At 38.4% G+C, this 24,731-nt stretch overlaps 1 protein-coding gene across 2 annotated transcripts in view; it reads right to left on the reverse strand.

Annotated features, from left to right (window-relative positions):
• Positions 1–24,731, reverse strand: part of LOC129717705 (uncharacterized) — a 250,268-nt gene that overhangs the window by 24,087 nt on the left and 201,450 nt on the right. For both annotated transcript variants that reach the window (XM_055667807.1, XM_055667814.1), the window contains exon 7: positions 3,110–3,415. In XM_055667807.1, coding sequence (XP_055523782.1) covers positions 3,110–3,415 — 306 coding nt within the window. The remainder of the gene's footprint in view (positions 1–3,109; positions 3,416–24,731) is intronic.

Below are 24,731 nucleotides of genomic sequence, written 5' to 3' on the forward strand. Positions count from 1 at the left end.
CGGCTTGTTCAGGTGGTCGTTCAGATGAGTGGCCTCGAGATGGTCGTACAGCTACTTCACCTTGATTCCAAAGTGTATGGAGGATTCCAAGCGGTCCGCTTGCGGTGATGGTGCGCCCTCACTTTCGCCAGCAATGTCTTAAGCAGCTTCTCTGGTTTGCCGAACAAGTTCCGGAGATCGAAGCAACCTACGACCGCGAGTGGACGTAAGAAAGTTCGGCTCTCGGGTATTGTTTGACGCAAGGGAATTTAGTGAACCGCGTGTAAAAGGTGTGAAATTAGTGAATTTCATATCAAAATATGGGTTTCAACGCGATACCTTTTCGACTCGCCGAATTGTCTTTTTTTTCATTTCTTTATTATGTATTTGTTGGCGTCTGAGAGAGTGATCGTACGCGGGAATGAATCATTTTTCACAGTCGTCGTATTGGAAAAAAGAGATGCTCGGATTATAAAAACCCTCCTTGTTTTAGAGAACATGCTTCAACGATGTAGAAAAAACAACGTTTTCTTTTCAACATTTGAAGACCGAAAGCTAAGTATTCTTTTTTTATTGATTATTGATTGTTTTTATTATAACTTATTATATGATTACACAATAGGCTTCGTGATATTTGATGTTTAGTTTCGCGTAACGTATTGTATCATTTACCAGAGCTGTGTATTTTTATATTATTACACTTCCTATCCTGTGATACTCGTAGAGATGCAGTGGTACCCGCGGTCTCTAAACAAAACGAGTATTACCATCCCATTCCTTCCCAAGTAGTACCGCCTTTTGGTCGTGGCCGGCGTCGTTATTGGTCAGTTGTAAAAGTATGAGTCAGTAAAAATAGCACAATGAGAATGTAATGCTAGTCCCAAGCACCATTCATCCGGTTCAATTTGTCGGTTCGACCAATCACGGAGTGCAACTACGGGCAGTCTACCTATGCCTATGCCTTCTCTGGTTTGCCGAACAAGTTCCGAAGATTCAGGATTATATCTGTATCGAATCCGGCATCACAAGACGACTCCTTACGGCTTTCAGTGCGTCTCCCATTAGACACTTTCGGAGCCGCTTCAGGTTTTCGAGATTCGAGAATCCGCAGGCTTCTATCGTGAACTCGGAATTGGTTATGAACATTGGCGGTAGCCAGTCCTCTAGTTTTCCTCGGAACTTTGGAAAACTCTGCGACACTGTTTTCCGGGCTGTTAATTGTTCGCTTGAGAACAGACCAATTCTGCGCCTCGGTTCGTCTTCTTTTTCCAACCAGTTCACGATTTTATACGAGCGTACGATTGTGTCCACCACTAACTTTCTCGTCGTCTTCTGCCTTCTTTAACTGACTGGAAACATATTTAGAACCTCGTTTTGAAAACGCGCCCCAAAAATCATGTGCCGGTGCCTCACATGCAATTGTCTCACTTTCAGTCTGACATGTTCATCCGAAGTACCGCCGAGTACGCCGTCTGAGCAGGTCGCTGAACATCATCCCGATTCCGGAAGTACTCATATGAGGTATCAATCGTAATTATACCAAAAATATTATCAAATATTCATTAAGATCCTCAGTTTCGGAACATATCACCGAAAAAAAAAATGCATTTCCAGGGATGAGAAAATTCTTTCGGGCACCGCTGCACAGTGGGACGAAATCAAAAACTAGTAAGGACATTGGTGTTTGTGATGAAACGCATTATTTTAGCGTTTTGATATCTTTAAGAAAGTTTCTCAATTTTATGAGTACTTTATTTGGGTGGTAAATTTTTTTGTTTAAGGGTGGTGTACACGAAAATAAAAAAATTACCTTTTTTATTTCTCGATAAACTTGGTAACTTTTTTCCGACACATTGTAGAACTAGCTCTTTTGAGCAAGTTTGTAGAAGATTGGAAAATTCTATCTCTTAACCTGACAAAGTTATACGGTATAAAAGTAAACCACCTCCTTAAAATGTGTTTTTGGTGATAACGCTCTTATCCTAATTTTGCCATTGTTCAAGTGTTCTACAAACTTCAAACTAAGATTAATTGTCGCATTTTTTTAAAAGAAAGTGTATCACTATCTCTTAATTTGGAGGAGTTGTCTGTTTTTGCGATTTTATGACACAATTTTCAAAAGATCATTACTTGCGGAAAGGTAGATATTAGCAGCTACTTTTAGTTTCATTTTATCCGGGAACTTATTCCCTCCAATTGTGTATATACGTCGTACTGGAATCGAAGGGGATTCATCCTCAACTTTCCTGGAATTTCATCATTTTTTAATAAACTTTTTAAAAAAAAGTTGATTAAAAAATGATCAAATTCCAGAAACGTTGCAACTTAATTTCCGAAAAATTACTATGAATCCCCTTCGATTCCAGTACGACATATATACACAACTGGAGAGAATAAGTATCTAAAAAAAATGAAACTGAAAGTAGCTGCCAATAATTGCCTTTCCGCAAGTTATGTTCTCTTGAAAGTTTTGTCATAAAATTGCAAAAACAGACATAACTCCTTTAAATCAAGAGATAGCGATATATCTTCTTCTAAAAAAATGTGACAATTAATCTTTGTTTGAAGTTTGTAGAGCACTTGAACAGTGGCGAAATTAAGATAAGAGCGTTATCACCCAAAAACACATTTTAAGGGGGTGGTTTACTTTTATACCTTATAACTTTGTCAGGTTAAGAGATAGAATTTTCTAATCTTCTACAAACTTGCTCGAAAGAGATAGTTCTACAATGTGTCGGAAGAAAGTTACCAAGTTCATAGAGAAATAAAAAAGTTAATTTTTTTTATTTCGGTATACATCCCCCTTGAACAAAAAATTTTACCACCCAAATAAAGTACTCATAAAACTATGAAACTTTCTAGAAGATATTAAAACGCTACATTCATGCGTTTCACCACAAACACCAATGTCCTACTATTTTTGAATTCGTCCCACTGTGCGCTGGCACTGATTTCGAAGAAGATGAGTTATTGAATCTTTTAGTACTAAAACTATTATAATCGAATGAAAATTGTCAAAGTAACAAGAGTTTCAATTTGCGGATACCCGGGCACCCCGTTGGGCATGTAAGGGTATTTTTTTTTGTCGAGCACATCGTAGATAATGAATTACAACCCTACTGGGACTTACCTTCTGGTCGATGATCCGCTCGCCACTATCCACCTGATCGATGCCGGTGCTCGCCCGTTCGTCCCCCGGCAGTTCGTCGTCGAACAGGACCTCGTGCTGGCGGGTTTGGGTTTTCTCCGTTACCAGCGTTCCGTCCGGACGGGCCGAAAGCTGCACGTCGGTGTCCTCGCTGTCGATGACTTTGCGCGATTTGGTACTGTGACTTACCAGCTGCGGCCCAGACGGGACTAGCTCGAGGCGGGCTTCCTCCGATAGAAGCAGCTCGCGGATATCGTCCACACCGCTGTTGATGGCACGCAGGTAAGCCTGTAGGAGAAAAAAAAAAAACGGTGATTATTGGATCGTGATTGAATCCATTAATTACCGGCTCGAACCAGGTAACGACTATCAAAAACAAATAGCGGTGGGTTGAATTATATTTTTTGTTTTGTTCAACGTTTCAATACTTATAAGCCGCGGGAAGCTTCGACCGTTCCCCAGATTCTGGTGCCGGGGACGGAAGGACGGGAGGAGCGATTACAAGTCCAGTGTCGATCGACCGTTACAGCAATCATGTTCATGATCGCGGTAATAAGAGAAGTGTGTAAAACCCGCGCCCGCGCGCGTAGCCAATTGAACAACGACGGCCAGCCAAGCGGCGGCAGCGGCAGTCGTCTAATGAATATGCAAATTATTGATTTTTACTTCAAAGAAAAAAAAATATTTACTCGCCTACGCTGCAGTGGATTTTTTTACTTCTTCTCTGCTATATCACACATGCTGCTGCTATGTTCTGTGTTGTTCTCCGTAAGTAGACATTTCGATCGGTATTGTAGACCTAATGCGAGTCACCGCGTAGCGCAGCTCGTGTTTCATCTTATCTGCAGGTTGCGATCATCATCATCATCATTGAGTCATTGAGCATTATTTGCTGGTTGAATGGGATTAGTAATACAAATAGCTCGGTTAGTAGTATCTAGTAGTGGCCACAGCTGGCCAGCCTTGGGCGGTATTTCACAATCTTCGGCGTTTGTGCAAGTGCCGATCTTACAACTGGGTTGAAATGGATAAAATTTGATACTTTTGTTAGGTGTTAACACAAAAAAAAAAAAATGGAAAATTTTTCTATGCATTGATGTAGGCACCTTAAGTTGGACCTCACACCTGTCTTTGTCTTGGGCAAAGCTGATTAAAAAAAAAAAAAAAAAAAAACAAGAAAGAAATACCTAGAAGTGAGTGGGTTCAGAACCTCAGGGGTCCTTTTATAGCCGAGCTTAAAACCCAGATTTTGTCGTTCTTCACTAACTGTACAAAGCAGGTTTTTTCACGAGTTTAAGTAATACAACCTTCACAACAGCAGCTACTGCATCATCATCATCATCTCCCGGCGAAACAGGTTATAAGGTCATCAGCACCCCAGCCTCTGCGGGAGCGCATCGGGATCGCGATGTTTTCCCTTTGCTCCATAATATGCACCGAGGTTGAGGTTGTTTAATCGTAATTTTTTTGCTCGTTAACTGTATGTTTGCGAACCACCAACCCGCCGCCGCCCGGGGAGGGGTGGATGTCCATCGCGCTCCCCTCTTTTCTTCCAGTGTTGCGGTCGATTATGTTGACGAGGCGCTGCTCTGCTGCTTAGACGGGAATAGGCGCTGCTTTGAAGGAAGAAAATAAAGGAGGACATCCAAGCAACGCCTGCCTCGCGCTGGGTTGCTGAGATTGTTGCAGTAGGTACATAATTCGCGTTGAAAGGTGCAAACTGCCCAGCACTAGAGCAGCTTCGCGTGATTCGAGTGCCCCAGAGCTCGAGAACAAAAAACATGATGCTTAGCGAAGATTAGAGAAAATGTGCCCTACATACCCCGGCCGGGATAATGGGCTTGGCTGTTTCCACGAAGAAAGGCAGTACAGGGTATAATTTGTTTATAGACTGTCCGTTAGGCCAGGCCTGGGCCTGGTGTTATTTGTGGGAGAGTTAGTGTCTAATTAGGTCGAATCTAAAAATAGTCTTCCACAGGATTCTCGGATGATCGTGACTGCCTCTAATGCAGTAAGACAAAAAAGTCAATGCCTCTCGCCGTTGGACAAAAGGCTAGAAGTTTGCAATCCGATCACGAAGCGGCCCTTTCAATGCGCCATTCATAACTCTATCAAAGACCCATCACAAGTTATATACATCGAACCTCTGGCATGCGGATCACTCTAGTCTAGCGTGAAATTCGCAGCAAGAAACAGAGAAAAAAAATGAAATAAAGAAGAAGTTAGACAGTTCTCCAATGCTGATCGGTATGCATGCATCACCACCGCCACCGTCAGTCAAATTCCAGAACCGAAGGGAAAATTACCACGCTCTGAGGTCGTAACTTGACGCCACGCTGCTGGGATACCATGCAATGCACGATCGATTATGTGGTTATGAGAAAAAGATGAACACGGGGAATGTGTGGAATTTTGCAGTCCGATCAGTTCTGAAGCAATCATCATCGATCGGTGCTAATGGGGGAGATCAGCTTCGCGAAAATAAAGAAAGAGAAAAAATTGACAGCTTTTAGTGGTCCGAGCAGGCCGGCGTTGCCGTTGTTTACATTCTGCGAAATCACTGCTAGAACCGCTTGTTGGTCATGAAGAATAACGCAAGACCTAAGTTGAGTACACTTCTCACGACGACGACCGACGACGGCCCCAGGGGGCCAATGGATGCTCAGTAACTTTGGCTACATAATGAAACAATGAAGTGTACTGTTTTTTTTCTGCTTCGCTTTTCTTCTTTGTCTCACTCTGGTGTAACCGATCGATCTGAAAAGAATGGAGGCATGTGCAAATAAGCACCCATTGAAAGCCGATCGTCCATCGTTCGTTTCCCACCATCATCAGCCTTAACCCACCACCCCCGCGGTGATTATGAATGTTTGATTAGATTTACTGTTGCTGGAGGAAAGCGAGAGCACACACCTACACACAGCTAGTGGCAGCATCATATTTTATCGATAAGCGTTATTTTTGATACTCAGAATGATCTAGAATAAGACCTGATTTTGTTGTGTCCAACGCATTTAATTTGTGAATCTTTAATTCAGTATAAGCCTACTGTGATAGTTACGCAAAGATCCGGTTTTGGCCAGTCTTTCGCAAGCTATTGATTCTACTGTTTCGGTAGGAGTAGGTGTAGAAAATTGCATTTTTTTCTTCGCATAATAAAACAATCGTCGCACAGCCTTCGATCATTTTGCTGTGATCAATTGAGTGAAATTACACATATTATTATATCGAATTTACCATACCGTCTAGGTTTTTTTTCCTCTGTGTGGACTCATCACTGCGACCAGAGACATTTTGATCTATTGTGATATTGCCCAGGTGTTTTCTGTACTCCGCACTTCATATTATTGGCAGTATTACTATTGTAGTGAATGATACGCTTTTTTTTGACGTTGACTAACGTCTATATCGAAGTTAGGTCCCTGAATTTGAAAATCTAGTAATTCAACCAGGGAAAACCAGAGAAAAGTGGTCAGGTTTTGAGCGCTTTTTTTGCAGTCATCTATAATCAGGTTTTCGAGGTTTTGGCATCAATCGATCAGAAATTCTTTTACGGTTAAATTTATGTAACACAAACAAACTATTGTTTGAGATACACTATTGAAAAATTGGTAATTAATATCGATTGTCTAAATCATACCGCGCAGCCAATCACTACCTCTCTTCCCAAGCACAGTCGACACTAACGGATACAATCGATCTGGCTTTGTTGTTATTGTTGTTGTCACTTTCTGTTTCCGATGTTTATGCTGCTGCTAGCGGAAAAAACCTTGCAAATATGCATCTTTTTGTTGGTGTTAATTTTACGACAGCGGCCGGCGCATATAATTTTAATTCCAAAACCGCACCAGTGACATGCGGACGGTAGGTGATAGCAACTGAAGGGAGGAAAGACAAAAGAGTACCGGTCATCTCGTGCCGGTTTCACCCGTAATGCTGGTGGCTTTTAGTAGTAAATGGCTACTGCAAAAAACTTAAATGGCTGGAATTCTGGACGGACTAACCAAAAACAAGGATGTATTCGGCAACTGGCCCCTTTTGGTGCCTCGAAATTGTGTAATAGAAGCGGCTAATTGAATTTTTTGTTTTACCAAATGCTGCTGCTAGCGGAAAAAACCTTGCAAAAATGCATGTTTGTGTTGGCGTTAATATTACGACAGCGGCCGGCGCAGCTTTCAAGAAACATTTGTCTCTACCATTCCATCATCAATGTAGCCCCTCCTTCTTTCTAATTATCTGACGAAGCCTTGGTATAAAACGTATCGTTCGAACGTTTCACCCCATCAGTTTCATTATTAAACCGTACCGGATACATACGGACGCTCGGTATTAGCAGCTAAAAGGAGGAAAAACAAAATAGTACCGGTCATCTCGTGCCGGTTTCACCCGTAATGCTGGTGGCTACTGCAAAATACTAAAATGGCTGGAATTCTGGACAGAAACCAGTAAACAAGAAATCGGCAACTGGCACCTTTTGGTGCCTCGCAGTTTTATAATAGAAGCGGTTAGTTGAATTTTATGTTTTACAATTGTTGCTGCTAGCGGAAAAAAACCTTGCAAAAATGCATGTTTATGTTGATGTTAATTTCACGACAGCACTAGGTGTTAGCAGCTGAAAGGAGGAAAGACAAAATAGTACCGGTCATCTCGTGCCGGTTTCACCCGTAATGCTGGTGGCTTTAGTAGTAAATGGCTAGTGCAAAACACTTAAATGGCTGGAATTCTGGACGGACTAACCAGGAAACTATAATCGGCAACTGGCACCTTTTGGTGCCTCGAAATTGTGTAATAGAAGCGGCTAATTGAATTTTTTGTTTTACCAAATGCTGCTGCTAGCGGAAAAAACCTTGCAAAAATGCATGTTTGTGTTGGTGTTAATATTACGACAGCGGCCGGCGCAGCTTTCAAGAAACATTTGTCTCTACCATTCTATCATCTATGTAGCCCCTCCTTCTTTCTAATTATCTGACGAAACCTTGGTATAAAACGTATCGTTCGAACGTTTCACCTCATCAGTTTCATTATTAAACCGTACCGGATACATACGGACGCTCGGTGTTAGCAGCTAAAAGGAGGAAAAACAAAATAGTACCGGTCATCTCGTGCCGGTTTCACCTGTTATGCTGGTGGCTGTTAGTAATAAATGGCTACTGCAAAATACTAAAATGGCTGGAATTCTGGACGGACTAACCAGTAAACGAGAATAATCGGCAACTGGTACCTTTTGGTGCCTCGAAATTTCATTACAGAAGTTTTGTAAAAGAAGCGTTGCAATTCCCTCTACTATTTGCTTCAATGGATTTTTTTTTTATAAGAATACGGTAGTCAACGTCATGCGGTCGTGTCTTGAATACCACCCTCCTACTTTTTTATTTATATCAGTGCTTGCGTGTGAGAGTTTACCCTTTTATTTCAAGCTTACTGCTCTACTATACCGAGCCTCTTTTCTATCCTACCAATATCGCCAAATTACAATTCCCTGAACTGAGGCTACACCTAACGTTCCTCTCTGGCCAGGTTTATTCTAAGAGGGGCTTTATGTCAAGAGAAAGGAGTCTTATCGAAACCTCGTTCCTCGTGCCAATATCGCCAATTACAATTCCCTGTAGAGGGTAAATATTTCTGAAATCAGTTTTATTATAAGGACTTATTTTGTCAAGAGGAAGGAGTCTTATAGAAACCTCGTTCCTCCTACCAACACCGCGTCACAATCACAATTCCCTGACCTCTGGTCAGGTTTATTATAAGTAGGACTTATATTTTTGTCCAGAGGAAGGAGTCTTATCGAAACCTCGTTCCTTCAGCCAAGACCGCGTCATAATTACAATTCCCTGAAGAGAACTATTATACGTTACTCAGAACAGTTTTATTATAAGAGGGACTTTTTTTGTTAGGATGAAAGTCAGCAAGGGTACTATAGAATTCAGCTTGAATGAAGGGTATGTATGTAGTAGAGAGCCTGAGAATGAACCCATGTTAAAGTCCTTTGACAACCAAATGGCCTGATTCTACTAAGATTCGAACCCACGACCACCCGCATATCAAAGCGGACTCTGTAACCTTGCGGCTACGAAGCTCTTTTTTACCGTCTCGGTTATTGTCACAAGTTCTAAACCAAAATACACAAACTTTTAAAACAAAAGAAAAATCTTTATACATAAGTTAGTTACCAAGTTAGTGTAAAGTTATCTTCACAGCACAAATGTCTAACTTTTATTCTTATTTTAGAATCTGAACGTCTGTCTTCGGGATCAACATTGCAATGCAACCTTTAAATCTGAACAGGAAACATTTTCGAAGGCATTTTTCGACTGTTTAAACTATTCTGGACCATAACCTCCCCATTTGAGGATGACAAATGGCTTTTAGCTGGTCTCTCTCTCTCTAGAAATGAAATGAATGAGGAAAATCGCTGCAGCTTTTTTTGGGTTTGTGAAAAAGAGCGCTCGTAGTACATGTGATTTGTCTTAATTTTCACTAATTTTGTTGAAATGTAGACATAACTACTATTCATGCCGTTATTGTTAAGTGTTGCGAGTGAACAACCCACGACGTTAATTACTTTGCCTCCTGGGACTACAAAGCAACCCATGAAATATATTCCCACCTGTCTGCTAACGATTATTCTTTGTTTGTTTGTTGAGCAGTTTTTCGTGAGCGAATCAAAAATCATTTCAAAGGTTTTTTTTTGTTCTACAAATGCCTCGAAATTATCAGTTTTTGCTTCGCTAGGCATCTCGGTTCTACGAAATACCCTACGGAACGTTGTATAACAAATTACATAGCTTGCACTTAGGGTAAATAGGTATAATACGCCCCCCTAAGGAACATCGTCAATATTATAGCTATGTTTATCACAAACAACAAATCATAAATAACAACAAACAACAATACACTATTTAGTTGGTAATGCACTGCTATTATTTTGTTTTGTAATCACTGTTACACAAAAACGCTTTAATTTTATGAAAAAATAGGACTAAATTGCAAGCTTTCCAATCTACCGGGGCAAAACGCCTCAGATGCAGTATAATATGCCTCATGCAGTAGCTTCATATGCCAGCTCAGCATGCGAAGCAAAACAGCGCTTGAAGTCTCAAAAGCAAACGCTGAAGCAATGAACAAATCAGCCGGGCTAGCGGTGGGGCATATTGCCCGGGAGCTGTAATGAAGCAGAAAGCATTGAATACTTAGACAAATCATACAATTTTTATCGTTTCTTTACTAGATACAGCTGCTTAGAGGTTCATTTGAGATATATAAGTGCAAATACCAGATAATAAACTTTATACATTAGTGGAAAAACGTTACGGAAACGCTGCAAAAAATTAGATCTGAAGCAGCTCAAATCAAAATTGATTTTTGTTTATTTTTTGCTGCTAGTGAAAATTATCAAACTTGCACAGAAGGTTGGTCCTATGATCCGCTACGGATTCCCAATAGTCTTATGTCTTATTTTTTGTGTGTTTCCGAAAAAATGGACTCGGGCGTTATGCCCCGGGGGGGCGTTTTATACATATTTACCCTAAATCCACCGGAAGACCTACAGTCTTGTAGAGCTTTGTGAAACCATCAGGATTCCCGAATAATGGGCTTATTCTTTAACTTCAGCATCAATGAAGAAACTTGTCATGAAGTCCTCGATCATATTTCGGCAATGGGGCTTACTAGTGTGCCGCTGGAAAATACCATCAACTTCGATGGGACTAGGCGTCATCCATTAATTATGTAAGGACTTTTTTCGAAATTTTCGCCCCCCCCCCTCCCCCCTCATCATAAGGCTTAGTAAGATTTTGCATTACCCCTCTCCCCCCACGAATCTCACGTAAGATTTTCTTTTTAGGGAATATAAAAAATTTTCGAATGTAAACCATTTTTTTTTACACATAGCATATTCGTAGAGGATAAAACAAAACAAGTTAATACAGGTAATACTGTGTTGAAGTAAACAAAATTCAAAATTAAGTAGAAATGAAGTAAAGCACGCAATCACCCAGCGACGGCGAATTCGTTGCCTTCCCAAGGTTCAACTGTTAAGATCGCAGCGATAAATAATGCAACTAATTTTTTTTTTTAGTTTTGAAAACATTTTTTTTTTCAGTTTTTTTTTAATTTTTTCAATCTTTCGTAAGATTCTCTTGAATCCCCCTCTCCCCCTTCGTAAGCATTCGTAAGAAATTTCGATACCCCCCTCTTCCCCTAAACCCTTACGTAATTTGTGGATGACCCCTATCTTCGCCGGTGCTCGCTGAATCCGCCATCGGGAAAATAATGAATTTGCTTTCCTGCTTTCCTGTTGTTGTCCCCTTACTTCCGGAGCGTAAGGAATAGAAAAGCCAGAGTCATTATCGGTGACAATGTGACATCTCATCATCTTATACAGCAAGTAAAGTTTGGCAAGAGAGCTGCGTAGCCGCACGGTTACTGAGTCAGCTTTGTTAAGCGGATGGTCGTAGGTTCGAATCTTAGTAGAATCAGGCCATGCAATATCAAAAGGACTTAATCATATGAGTGTATTTCTCAGGCTTTCGTTCTCTTTCTTTAGGCTATAAAATCTATAATACCCATAATATAATACGAAATTCCCACGTTCAAATTTTTAAAAATTCTATTTTCATTTTGGTAATTTGATTGATTTTAGTTTTTTAAACTTTATTGTTGGTATTTTATTTAAGATAAAATTGAAGATTTAATTTGAGATCGTTTATTCAACAACTGGAACGAGTAAACAAAATTTGATGAATTTAAATGACCTCAACTCATAAAGCAAAGGAACTCGAGCTTCTGTTTATTATATACAGACTTCGCAGCCAACTGTTAAGTGTACAGGACAATTGCGGGGCTGGCGCTACGATCCTACTGACACTAGCAGTCTTTCCTGAGTCGTGACTCGAACCCACAACAAACAACTGGTTTGTTAGGCCAGCGTCGTACCTCGAGACCAGCTGAGAGAGCAACCTCAACTCATACCGGTATTGAATTTATACCATACGATTCGCAACATATGCTTGATAGAAGGGTAGAACCTTTGTACAATCTTGAGCAGTGCAATATTTGGAACTAAAGTAAAAAAAAGGATGTCTACTAAAGTAGCCAAGCAACATTTGATAGAATAAAAGATAAAAAAGAACTAATGAATTCGATCAAAATATAAATCCAACAAATGTGGCAATAGAAAACTTTGAAAACAGGGAAAAATTGAAACCCTAATATTCAGAACCATTAACGGAAGCTGAAAATACAACTAATACAATCCGACATATGACAATCGGAATCAACCAAATTTTCGTAATTTCAAATGTATTCTGTAAAAGATTCTTGGAGTTACATCATTCAAAGGGGGAAGAGTGTAGTATACTTATCAAAAGACATACATATTCGTATAACTCGAATGCGTAGCTAGAACCTTTCAGCTCCCGCTCGCAATATAAAGTTTACGTTATGCGTGCTGGCGTAGCAAGACTTAATGTAGCGTCAGTAAGTTACTGCGAGAGTATGAGCAGTGTTGCATGAATGTTACACAGGGTATCATTCGAGTATCATCGAACGACTCCTTTTCACCGAACGACATAATCCGAACTTCAAGTTACGAGAACCAAAAGACATTTAGCCTTGCGAAATCAGCAGTATTTTGACGTAGAATAACGTCTTACGGTAACGAATATGAGGGTACAAATTGAAAAATAGAAAAGAGAGCGAGAGCGTTACGAAAATTATCCACGTGCAAATGTTTAAAACTTAGTCAGTTTCCAACCAGTTTGTTTATTGATCCTTAAAGCAATCGATTTGAGAATCGTTTATGCACCCGCCCAAATGCAGAAAATTATAAAGTCTTGTTGAAACGCCGATTTCGACCTCTGATTGGCCTCTTAGTGCTTGCTTTCCCCAACACGGTAGACAGATTATTATAGCTAGTTAGCTGTGAATGCACTCTTTGGACTATATAAAAGCCTGCTTTTGTTTGAATCAATTAGTTTACTAGTGGATGACCGCTAGGGCGGTCCTAACCAAATAGCAGCGTCTAGCTTTCCATAGTACTAGATTTTGGGTCTCTCTTCTGTGTGGGAAAAAAATTTACCTACTGCACACACACACTTAAATGATTTTTTGGTGCTTAGAAACTAATGACGTCACAATGTGTGTAAAACAATTTATTTTCATCTTTCTTTCAATATAAAAACATATTGATCGTATTCCCAAAAGTTAATTAACCGTTATGTACTCGGCAGGGTACCCGGGTACCTTTTCAGACTTTATTGATTTAAAAAACAAGGATTATGGAATGCTCCTTACTAGTGGAAATAAACCATTTTTCATCATCAGACTGTTTATAGCAGTAGGGGAGGTCGAAGGAGTGGGGGGCTTTGAGTTTGTTTACCCCATAAGTACTCGGCAGGGTACCTGGGTACCCATAAAATGAAATAGTTCTTGCTTTTTTATTTCTTGACCGATTTTCGATCTTGGTTTGTCAAAAGATTGGATAATCTGTCTACCATTAGAATGCGAAACCGACATGAATCTGTAACCACATCTGGTTCCTGTAAATGCGGATCTTCGGGAGCATGTTCCGGTGAGACGAATTAGTACAATTGTCAGTAAAACCGAACAACATTTGTATCAAAATTCATGAAATCACTCCAGGAGTTGATTTTCATTCATTTTGAGTCCATCTGATAAATTGTCCGAAATGGCCATTTCCGAGCAGATTCCCGATCTTAAACATGGTTCCGAAGATCCGGGATTTACGGGGATATTTTGACGGGTCAAGATCATCGGTCAAGAAATGAAGAAGTAGGAAGCATTTCATTTTGGTGGGTACCCGGGTACCCTACCGAGTACATAACGGTTAAGTGAAGAAATTGCATAATCAAACTGATGAACCCCTCATTAACGATCCTTCTTTTTAACGTCGAAGCTTGGCTCAGCAAAGCTGGTGTCACCGGGAATTATTTATTTGTCAATTTTGGATTTTGGTTTTGTTTAATCTGGGTGTTGACTCTGAGCAATTTTCGTTTAATTTGTCTTCTTTGACTATTCTTCAAATGTTTGGTGATAATAATGACACACCTATTATTTTTATGTTTTCTTGATTTTCTGTTTTTCATTTTAAATTTTTTTGAATTTATTTCATAGTGCTTTTTTTAATTTTTTTAAAATTATTTTTTCTCTTTGAATTATTTTAATCGATTTTGATACTGTTAGTAGTCCATCTCTAAGCCTTTTTTCGGAGGAAAATCATGAAGAATGTTACAAAAACCGTATTTGGTGTAAAAAATGAAGCTTCCAAAATAATAAATTCCCCAAAAATCAGGTTTTTGCAACATTTTCAATATTTTTTCGGAGAAAATTTTTAATTTTATCTTGTTGATGTTTATTTTTCCCGTTCTTTTATATTTTTGCTATTCAATTTAGTAATATTTCCAATTTTGTATTATGTAGGTAGTATTTTTTTTTAATTTAATATTTATCTGAATATTTTTTTTGCGGAGCTTAGCGTGGTTGGTAACGTCTCCGCCAACCACGCTCGACGACTGGGTTCGAATCCCACCGCCGACATAGGTGTCGATGGTTGTGAGGTGATGTGATCCACTCACAATCAACCCAACTGGTCTAGATTCAAGCCTAGCCGACACCGGGAGATTTTCTGAGATGAAAAATCTCTGGGATCACGCCTTCCATCGCATGAGGAAGTAAAGCCGTTGGCGCCGGTCCGTTAATCAACGGGTCGTGAGTTAGGGTCCTGGGTGGAGTCGCCTCACCGGGCGTCGGTGATTGGCACAACAACAGTGGCGGAACTAGACCGACGGAAAATAAGTGAGAATAAAAAAAAAAAGTATTTTTTTCCTATAACGATTGTGTTGTATGCCTCTATTTGTATTTTAATTGTATTACTTTTAATTTTAAATAATTTATTTTTTTAAAACAACTTTTTAACACGGTTTTTCTGTATGTAGATATTAAATTGGACTAAATTTTCTTGTTTTTTTTTTTATTTTTTGATATATGTTTTATTTTATATGTTGTTTGATTTTCGCTATTACTTTTGAATAATAAAATTTTTCAAGTTCTGTTTAATTTTTCAGCTTCAGTTTTAGGCGTCATTTTTTGTTTGTATTAATTTTAGTTTGTCTATTTATCAGACCCTCGTTCTATTTTTTGATAGTTTTCTTTTTATCGTTTTCAATTTCATCATTTCCATTTCCAATTTATAAATTTTTAACTCATTTTTTATTTTGTTTAATTTTTTGAGACATACATTTATATTTTGATTCATAAGAAATTTCATTTATATTTTTATTGCTTCGGTTTTTTACTGTTCCGTTTTTTATTGCTTGTTTTTTATTCAATTATTGATATTTTCAAGTCTTGTTAGCTTCCTTATTTATTTTATGATTTTGAGTTGATACTTTTTTCTAATTTTGACAAATTTTTTCGACGTAGAACTTCGTCTTTTGGCAATCTTCTAATGGATGGTGTAAAATAAAAGTTTGGAATCAGAACATGTAATAATTTTTGTCCACTTCCAAACTTATAAGTTTATAACTCGGTTATTCTTCAAAGGATTTCCTTCGTCCTCGCAACAATCGATTGGAAAATTGGGTATGCGTCCACCAAAATGCGGAAAATTGTAATTTTATTATGTACAGTTTCGTCAGGATTTCACGCCAACTCGAATGAAGTGCTGGCAGCAGAGCCTAACAAAGTCATTTTCAATTGGCAATTATCAGGTTATAGTGACGCTTCGACCCGTTGCTTTCAATTGAAAAGCTTTTGTATCATTCTCGAGCACTTCGTGAGTCACAATTTAGTTGCCTTAAGTTGTACTGAATAAATTAAAGTGGGCACTCTAAGGAAAAAAAGTTCCTTTGATAAAATTTTAATAATGTTTGACGTGGTTTCACTTTTTTTTTATTCTGAGATCATAACCGTTCGGTAATTACAATCATTGAAGAAAAGTTTTCAACGATGGTTTTTGGGAAATTGTCTGAATTTTCATATGAATAATTTGAAAAAATAAATTTCTGAAAACTGAAATTTTTGTTTCAATTTTTAATTCTTTTCAATTTCGATACTGTCTTTTTAAACCCAACAATAATAAGAATTATTTGCACTTTTGAATGAACGACTTCATTCATCAGACGGAAATAGAGCCCTTTTAAAAATTCTTCTTGGGTCACAATTCTACACCCCCTTCGAAAGGAAAGAATATGTACTTGAACTGACCCTCAATCGTTTATTAAAAGGAAATATGTACGACAAAAAGTGTAGGTAATTTGTTATCCGCTCACCGTAAGCAGTGACGAGTACGACAATGAAGGCCATCCCCAGTAGTATACTAAGTAAGAAGGTACGTGGAGGAATTGCTTCTTCCGCCATAAAAGCCTTAATAAATTAGTGGTCGTTCAAGCGTTTTTTATCAATTACTCATTTAACCACCATTACTTCCGAAAATCTTGTTTGTTATGTTAATTTAGATTGTGTTAACCAGTCGCGCGGTTGTTGTCGTAAAAATTAGTCAAACCCTAAAATTATGCGTGCCGAGCCGACTGTGCGCGAGCTTGGCAGGCGCTCGAAAAGAGAGTCGTCACCCCTTGTTGGCGCAGCGGCGCATTTCCGCAAGGGCTTTGTGTGGAAATTTTATGAGCCGAGACACAATTTAATCTTTTCCCTGTAACCTCTTGATAATGTCATGGTCGCCACCAGCCTGTGTGGATTGATGGTCTGCACCTTCTATTTTTATTGTTCTTCCGAAAGGTTTTAAACTGTTGTTGTTTCCCTTCGACCTCGTCGTTTCCGCGAGTCTGCGCCCTACGCCAAGTAGGCGCTGCGCTAATTTATGTGTCTTTCAACTGCTTATCGCTTCCGAAAATTGGAAGTGGTGCTAGCGTCGATTTATTATGGGCGGCCGGGGAGTGATGATGACTAACACACGGTAATATTTTTCTTCAAGGTTTCTTGCTTGCGGCGTTGAAATTCTTTTCCGCGGGACGATTATGACCTGTTATATCTTGACTCTATCAAGACGCCGCAAAACCACAGGGATTTGAGCTTTGATTTTTTTTTGATTGGAAAAGCAGCTGAGCGGCTCAAATAGAATAAGGAAAAAAAAACTGTTGACAACAAATTTTCGTTATAATTTAAATTGGTCGTTTGTTTAATCATCCTTAAAAAGAGAAGGCGCTTGTTTTTCATTTCCAATTATAATCTATATCGGCCACCGTTGATTTATTAGCCTTTTCATTTCAAATCGATAGTAAACAATCAAAACTGACTAGGCTAACAGTAAAAAGGGGGAAAAATCGTGCGAAACACGAGCTGCGAGGTCGAAAGGTAATCATCCACGGACGGGGGATCATAAATTGTTTATTTAGCCGTGTTCCAAACAGCGAAGACCGGTCCAAGTGGCTGACCGCATTTGGGTTTATGTGCAACTTGATAAGGGTAAGATGGAGCCTTAAAATCGTCATGAAAAAAACTGTGAAAACTAACAGAACCGTTAAAATGTCTAATAATATGGAGAAAGTCAATGAATCAAAAATGTTCAAAAAAGAGTTGAAGTACAGTTAAACCCACATCTCCCCTAAACATAAGGTTGCTAAATCTTGGCTGACCCCTTTCACGACGCTGCTGACCGAACCGGCAGCACGTCAAAAAGATCCATTCTCCCTGGTTTTTAGTGTTCAAGCTTCAGGCAGAGCCACACGCGTAACAGACCTAACACTCTCTGTTAATTCAGTGTTAAACTGAACGACTTCACCTTTCGGGACCGCAAAGCGAAACAGCTCAGAATTGTGTGTGCAGACTCGAGTGAGTGCACAGTGTACGATTCAGTTCGGAGACACACGTATAAAACGACTTCGCATAAAAAACCATAAAAAAGACATTTCACTTCTTCCCGGTATCCCCAGCATCAGTTTTTTTTTCAACTCGTTTTGGGATCGGCAACAAAACCCAAAACAGCAATGAGCAATAAACTTCTGCTGGCTTTTCGCCGAAGAACCTGAAGAAGGAACAGATAAAAATAACAAGATGACAGATGACGATGATGATGTAACGCAATCTTCATCTGCTGCTCTTTTACTGCGGAGACAAATTACTGCTGCTAGAGAGAGAGTGCAAAGGGGGTTGTCTCCCGATGGTGTCCCCATTTGGTAGTTGATTATTTTTGTTCGCTTGCTCTGGCCACTTTATGACCATGTCGGACGTCGTTGCGGAGAGCGGTTAATGTTTGGTAGCTCATCTTATGTATGTGGCTTTTCCGGTAATTTTCTGGGTCACTTTCATTTGGTCGAAGGAGAAAATTTATATAGGTATAGGCACCGGGCATCGGTATTAACGGTTTGCCAGTGATGACTTTTGATTACACGAGCATGATTATGAGCACATTCAAGTTTTGATTGCAGTACACGAAACAAAGCGAAAAAAGTAGTAGTAACACGTGGGTTGCACTAAATCCGCTTGTGATCAAGCACACTATTCATTGAGGAACTTTGTTTTATTCGTCTGACATTCGCAGCAGACTGCGTGTAGGTTCGTTTTAGTAAACCAAGTAGGCCTTGCCTGTTTGCACTTGACATGGGGGATGTAATGCAATGCATTGCGATGCTTATTTAGTTGTCAGTTTCTAAACTTCAAAATGTTTACGAGTGGGTAGCGGTTTCATTACAAGGTGACCATCTTTTGTTCGTTGATTAAATAAAAGCAGAGCTTTATTCTGAAAAAAAAAATGAAAGCGTTCAATGCCAGTAAGCGAAAAAAAAAGAGTTCGGTACCAATTAAACTCCATTTTAATACCAATCAACGTAAAATGGCTCAATCGTTCAGCTTTGAATTTGAGCTGCGGGAAACTTTGGATATCCGCCAGTGAAAACTAGGCCTCCAAGACACGGTGAATGCAGCCGGTCGGTCGAAAAAAAAAAAGCGGCATGTCCCGACTGCCGTAAACAATGTTTATAAATATAGTCAGTCAGCGACGAAGTCCATGCCTAACCATGCACCACTTTGGTCCGTTCCGTTGGCGGTTCACCCGTCAGAGCTAGAGTGCGACACAGCAAACAACAACGCAGCTGTGCTGCGGCGACCGGTGTTGAACCATTTTTCATCCCGGCTGCTCGTTTCGTCGTGCGAAACTATCGGCACCTTTATCGATCGAAGCAGGCGCGCAAATTCCTAAACAGTAGGCCATTGTGGGTTGTTCAACAGTTGGACCCCAAAGCAAAGGAACACGGGCTTTCAAATCGACAAAAGACTGGTAAACGTTTTAGGCTACGTGAGTCAATTTCGAGTGAATGTTGTTGAAAGAAAACTACATCGAAAAGATTTAGTTACCCCCGCGCTTTTCCCACCAGGCTTGCAGCCTGGTTGTTTTATTATACTTATGAATTGAAAAAATAAAACATCACCGTCGATGGAGCAACATAACCGTTCCGAGCCCGTTGCGTTACAACGATAACAGTTCCCGAAACCTAAAGCCCAAAGAAAGCAAGCAAAGTAACCACAAGGTCGGATCTCCCGCTTAGTAGCAAACAATTGTTCAAATCAAGGTTACGAATGTTGAAGCACGAAGGTACAGCTGGCAGATATTAATAAATCGATGCGGCCTACTTTGTTGGAGGTTCGAACAGAAAGAAGGAAAAAACGGGTCAACGCGCAGGCCTGAATACGGAGGGTGCTAATAAATAAACAATCTTGTAATGTTTATCATTATTGCAGTGCAGTTTTGCCAGTGCGGTGGTAACCTCATCATCTGCGTTGAAATTGTTTTGATTTTAAGTGCGCTTTGCGTGCTGCCCTCATTTTGGTTTTAAGCTCGACGGATTTCCGCACGGGTTAATGAACGGAAGAGGAATAATCATCAAGGGTACTTCTTGCGAAGTTTTCTCAAATAATTTGTTGTAATATTAAAAACTGTCATTTGGTTATTTCTACTACTACTAAGAGCTGTCATTCATTATTCTATTTTTTCTGTGCGAATTTTTTACCCTCCGTAAACATTTTCTTCACTGTCCACTTTGATTTATTTCTTTGTGTATTTTTCTGTAATTTTATTTTTCAATATTTTTCCACTTTACTTTTTGTTTATTTTCTGCTTATTGTAGCTTGCTTTGATGACTGTTTTTTCCTCCCGTTTTTTCACTGATTTTACTTTCTTTCCTCGATTTTTTTATCCAATTTGTGTATAAAAAACTTTTACTCTTTATTGTATCTCCACATCGATTTTGTTTGCAATACTTCTTCCTTTTCTGTCGACTATTTCCTCTTTCGTATTTACAGTCATACCTCGATATAAGGCAACCTCGATATAACGGAACTTTTACCTCGATATAACGTAATTTTTAAAATGTATTGAAATTGAAAATAAATGATACAGCAACTGTTTTTGGGCTATAAATTGCTTCAAAAAAATGGTTGTAGTGAGTTTTGAAACCAATGAAACCAATGCGAAAATTGTCAAAAATGTGCAAAAGGAAGGTTTAAAAATACTAATAGGTGATGGAAAATAGGTCTTCACGCATCCTTCAGTAACAATTCACAGGGTTGCATCAATTAAAAAAAAAATTTTTTTTTCTGCTTAATAAATTTTCTCTAAATGGGCATGAGAAAGGTTTAAAAATACTGATAGGTGATGGGAAATAGGTTTTCAGGCATCTTTGAGTGACCTCTCGTATCAATTGAAAAAAAAATTTTTTTTTGCTTCTGAAAATATTTCTAAATGGGCATAAGAAAGGTTTAAAAATACTGATAGGTTATGGAAAATAGGTTCTCGCGCATTTTTAAGTAACCATTAACATTCTTGCATAAATTAAAAAAAAAATTTCTTTGATATAACGTAACTCGATATAACGTAACGAAAATGAAGATAAAGTTGCCTTATATCGAGGTATGACTGTTTTCTTTTTTTTTTGTAACCATGATTCTTCTTCGTTGTTTTTTCTTAACCGTTTTCCGTTGATGCGTTTATTTTTACTATTCTCATTTTTCTCTGCTTAATGCTGATGTTTGTCCGGCGCCTTTTTCGCATTCATATTTTCATTCTTTATACCAATTCCAATAATTATTCCATGTCCAATAATTGTGTTATTGGAAAATACAGAGCCTTGTTGAACGCATGTTTCGACCAATGAGAACTGAATTTTCTTCCCCAGCACAGCCGACACTAAAGTATACAAACGATTCTACTTTATAACCGATTTGTTGATTGTTGTTGTGGTTTGACTCGCTCTAGTCCATGATGTCAAGTCTAGCAGAAGTTTCACTTTCAGTAGTCACATATAAAACCTAGCATGCAGAAATTTTAGTCTTTAGCAACAAATACATTGATATAAGACGTAATTCTACGTTAAGTTTGTGGTCATGTCTTAGAAACAACCTCTTCAACTAGTTTTCTCTTTACTCAATCTTTTTCATCGCCCGTTGATTTTTTGTCTCCGATTTCTCCATTCTGTCCCTATTTGTCCGCAACTTCGAATATTTCCCATTGCCGGTTTCTTTGCTCCTTTGACGATTTTTTTTACTTCAGTTGATTTTTTTGCTTTGTTGTTTTTTCTGCTTTGCGTTCTATTTATTTTCATCCCAGGGTTTCGACTTCCTCCTAATGGATGTTTTCCAATTTTTTTTTTTTGGTAACCATTTTGGACTTTTTTACTATTTTTCTCTTTTTCGCCGATTTTATCCTCAGTTGATTTTTCTTGCTGCGCCAATTCTATTCTATCATTTTTTTCTTTCGTCGTTGTTTTCTTCTGTCGATTTTTACTCATCCATGTTTAAAAAGTTTGACGATTTTTTTATTCAATCGTTCCCTCGTCGATTTTTCCCTGTATACTGGATCTCTTTCTCCATCAATTTTGTACTTCACTGTAGATTTTCAGAATTCAGCCCGAGACTTCGGCTCTCGGTAAATTCATTATTTAGTCGAGAATCTCTGTCTACTTCATCAATTATTTTCATTTTTACCTTTCAGTCGATTTATTTTTCGTCTGTTGATTTTTTGATGTCCCTAGTTTTTTTTCTTGTGTCAAGTTCTTCCTCATATTTAGGGATTTTTTTTAAATTTATCTGTTCGTATCTTCTTGGAAGATTTTTCTTCCTTTTTTTTCTTCTACCGATATTTTTTTACATTTAATTTTAGTTCCATCCGTCGTTCTTTCCCTACTCTACTTGATCCTTCACCTCTGTTCAATCGAGTTTTTTTCTCCTCGTCCGATGACTATTTTTTCTTGCCGATTTCGTTTGCTTCTCTCTCACTCTCAATTTCTATCTCTCTCTCATATTCATCATACTTCGATTTCAAGTTTCTTGGCAATAAACTTTTGCTTGTCCGTTGTTTCTCTCCTTTTCTTTATCGTACCTCCTCCGGTAATTAATTTATTTCTTCTCTTTCTATCCTTTTAACCAGTTTCTTGTCTTTATTTTATTCTCATTCTTATGTTATATTATTTTTGTCTATTATATTCTTTCCTCAATTAGTTTTTCCCTGGCCCGCCGGTATTATCTTTTATCATTGTTTTCTTAAGTCGTCGTTTTCTTCTGTTGATTTTCATTTTATCATATTTATATCTTTTGTCGATGTTTTTTTCAATCGTTTTTCGTCGATTTTTGCTTGTACACTCAATCGGTTTCTCTATCGATTTTGTCCTTCGCTGTAGATTTTTCCCTTACTCCAAGGCTTCGACTCTCGGTAGATTCATTCTTCATTCGTGAATCTTTGCCTCCTACATCGATTTTTTCAAACACGTAATTTTTACCTTTCGTTCAATTTGTTTTTCGTCTGTTGATTTTTTCATGTCCCTAGTTTTTCTTGTATCGAGTTCTTCCTCATGTTTAGATTTTTTTTAAAAATTTATTGGTTTGTTCTTTCTTGGAGCTTTTTTTCCTTTTTTTTCGTTTGTGGATATTGTTTACATTTGATTTTAGCTCCATTAATCGTTTATTTTCTACTTGAAAGAAATTTCTACTCAATTGATTTTTTCCTCCTCGTCCGATGACTTTTTTCCCTTGGCAATTTCGTTTGCTTTCCTATCTCTCTCTCTCTCTCTCTCTCTCTCTCTCTCTCTCTCTCTCTCTCTCTCTCGTTCTATTTCTCTCTCTCTCTCTCGTTCTCTTTCTCTCTCTCTCTCGTTCTCTCTCTCGTTCTCTTTCTCCCTATCGTTCTCTTTCTCTCTCTCTATCTCTTTCGTTCTCTCTCATTTTCTTTTTCTCTCGCTCTCACTCTTTCTTTCTCTCTCCCTCTCCCTCCCTCTCTCCTTTCTTTCTCTCCCCCTCTCTCTCACTCTTTCTTTCTCTCTCTCTCTCTCTCTCTCTCTCTCGTTCTCTTTCTCTCTCTCTCTCTCGTTCTCTCTCTTTCTCTCTCTCGTTCTCTTTCTCCCTATCGTTCTCTTTCTCTCTCTCTATCTCTTTCGTTCTCTCTCTCTCTTTCTCTCTCATTTTCTTTTTCTCTCGCTCTCACTCTTTCTTTCTCTCTCCCTCTCTCTCTCTCTTCTTTCTTTCTCTCCCCCTCTCTCTCTCTTCTTTCTTTCTCTCTCTGTCTCTCTTTCTCTATGCTAATTTCACCTTTCAAAAATCCATTTTCACTACTTTCTTCTTTCTCATTTATTTAATTCGCAAAGACTTATATTTTTTACTTGTGCGCTTTTATTTATGCCTTCAAAGATTTTGCCTCTTCTACCGATTTCAAATTCTCAATCAAAGTCAATGTTTTACTTTCTGCCGATTTTTTTTTTCTCGCGATTTATTGCTTCTTGTGTTGTTTTTCTGGTTCATCAACTAATTTTATTGATTATTTTTTGTGATTTTCACTACCTTCTTGATTAATCCACTTCCGTTAATTTCATTCTTACGAATGTTTTTTTTTCTTGCTCTGTCATATTTTATTGCTTTGTGATTTTCTATTTTATTTTGTTGTTATGCCGTTCCAAGCATAGTTCATGTGGAACATGGGACAACTATGCTTGGAACGGCAGTGTTGTTGTTAGATTTTTCCACTTTTCAAGTTGTTCCTGCGTATTCGTTGATTTTTTGGCTTTTTTGTCTTTTTATCGATATTTTTCCTTTATGCGGATTCCGATTTATTCATTCATTCTTCATACTTCGATTTTAAGTTTTTTGGCAATAAGTTTTTACTTGTCCGTCGTTCCTCTTCTTTTATCTTTTGTCCTTTCCTCAAGTCATTTATATCTTCTCTTCCTACCCTTTTCATCGATTTTTTTGTTTTTCTTTTATTCTCATTCTCATGTTATATTTTTTTTTGAATTATATTCTTCGTTCAATAAGTTTTTTCTCTGGGCCGCCGATATTATTCTTTTGCTTTTCGCTATTCTGCTGATCTTTTCGTCCATAAATTTTTCTTCACATATTTGTTGTTTCTTTTTTGTTCGATTTTTACCTTCCTTTTCCTTTTCCTTATTTTCCATGTTTTCTTCTGCGTTTTTTCCACTTTCCCCTTTTTTTTCCTTAGAAATGATGTTATCCATATCATCGAATTTTTGCTTCGTTAATTTTGAGTGATCTTTTATTGTTCTTTGTTGTTTTTTTGTCTCTTTGATTTTTTTTCCTTCCAAGACGGTTTCATCTTCGTCATAATCTCTCTTTTTTCTTTTCTTCTTGA

The sequence above is a fragment of the Wyeomyia smithii genome, chromosome 1 (assembly GCF_029784165.1).
Source record: "Wyeomyia smithii strain HCP4-BCI-WySm-NY-G18 chromosome 1, ASM2978416v1, whole genome shotgun sequence".
Classification (NCBI taxonomy): domain Eukaryota; kingdom Metazoa; phylum Arthropoda; class Insecta; order Diptera; family Culicidae; genus Wyeomyia; species Wyeomyia smithii.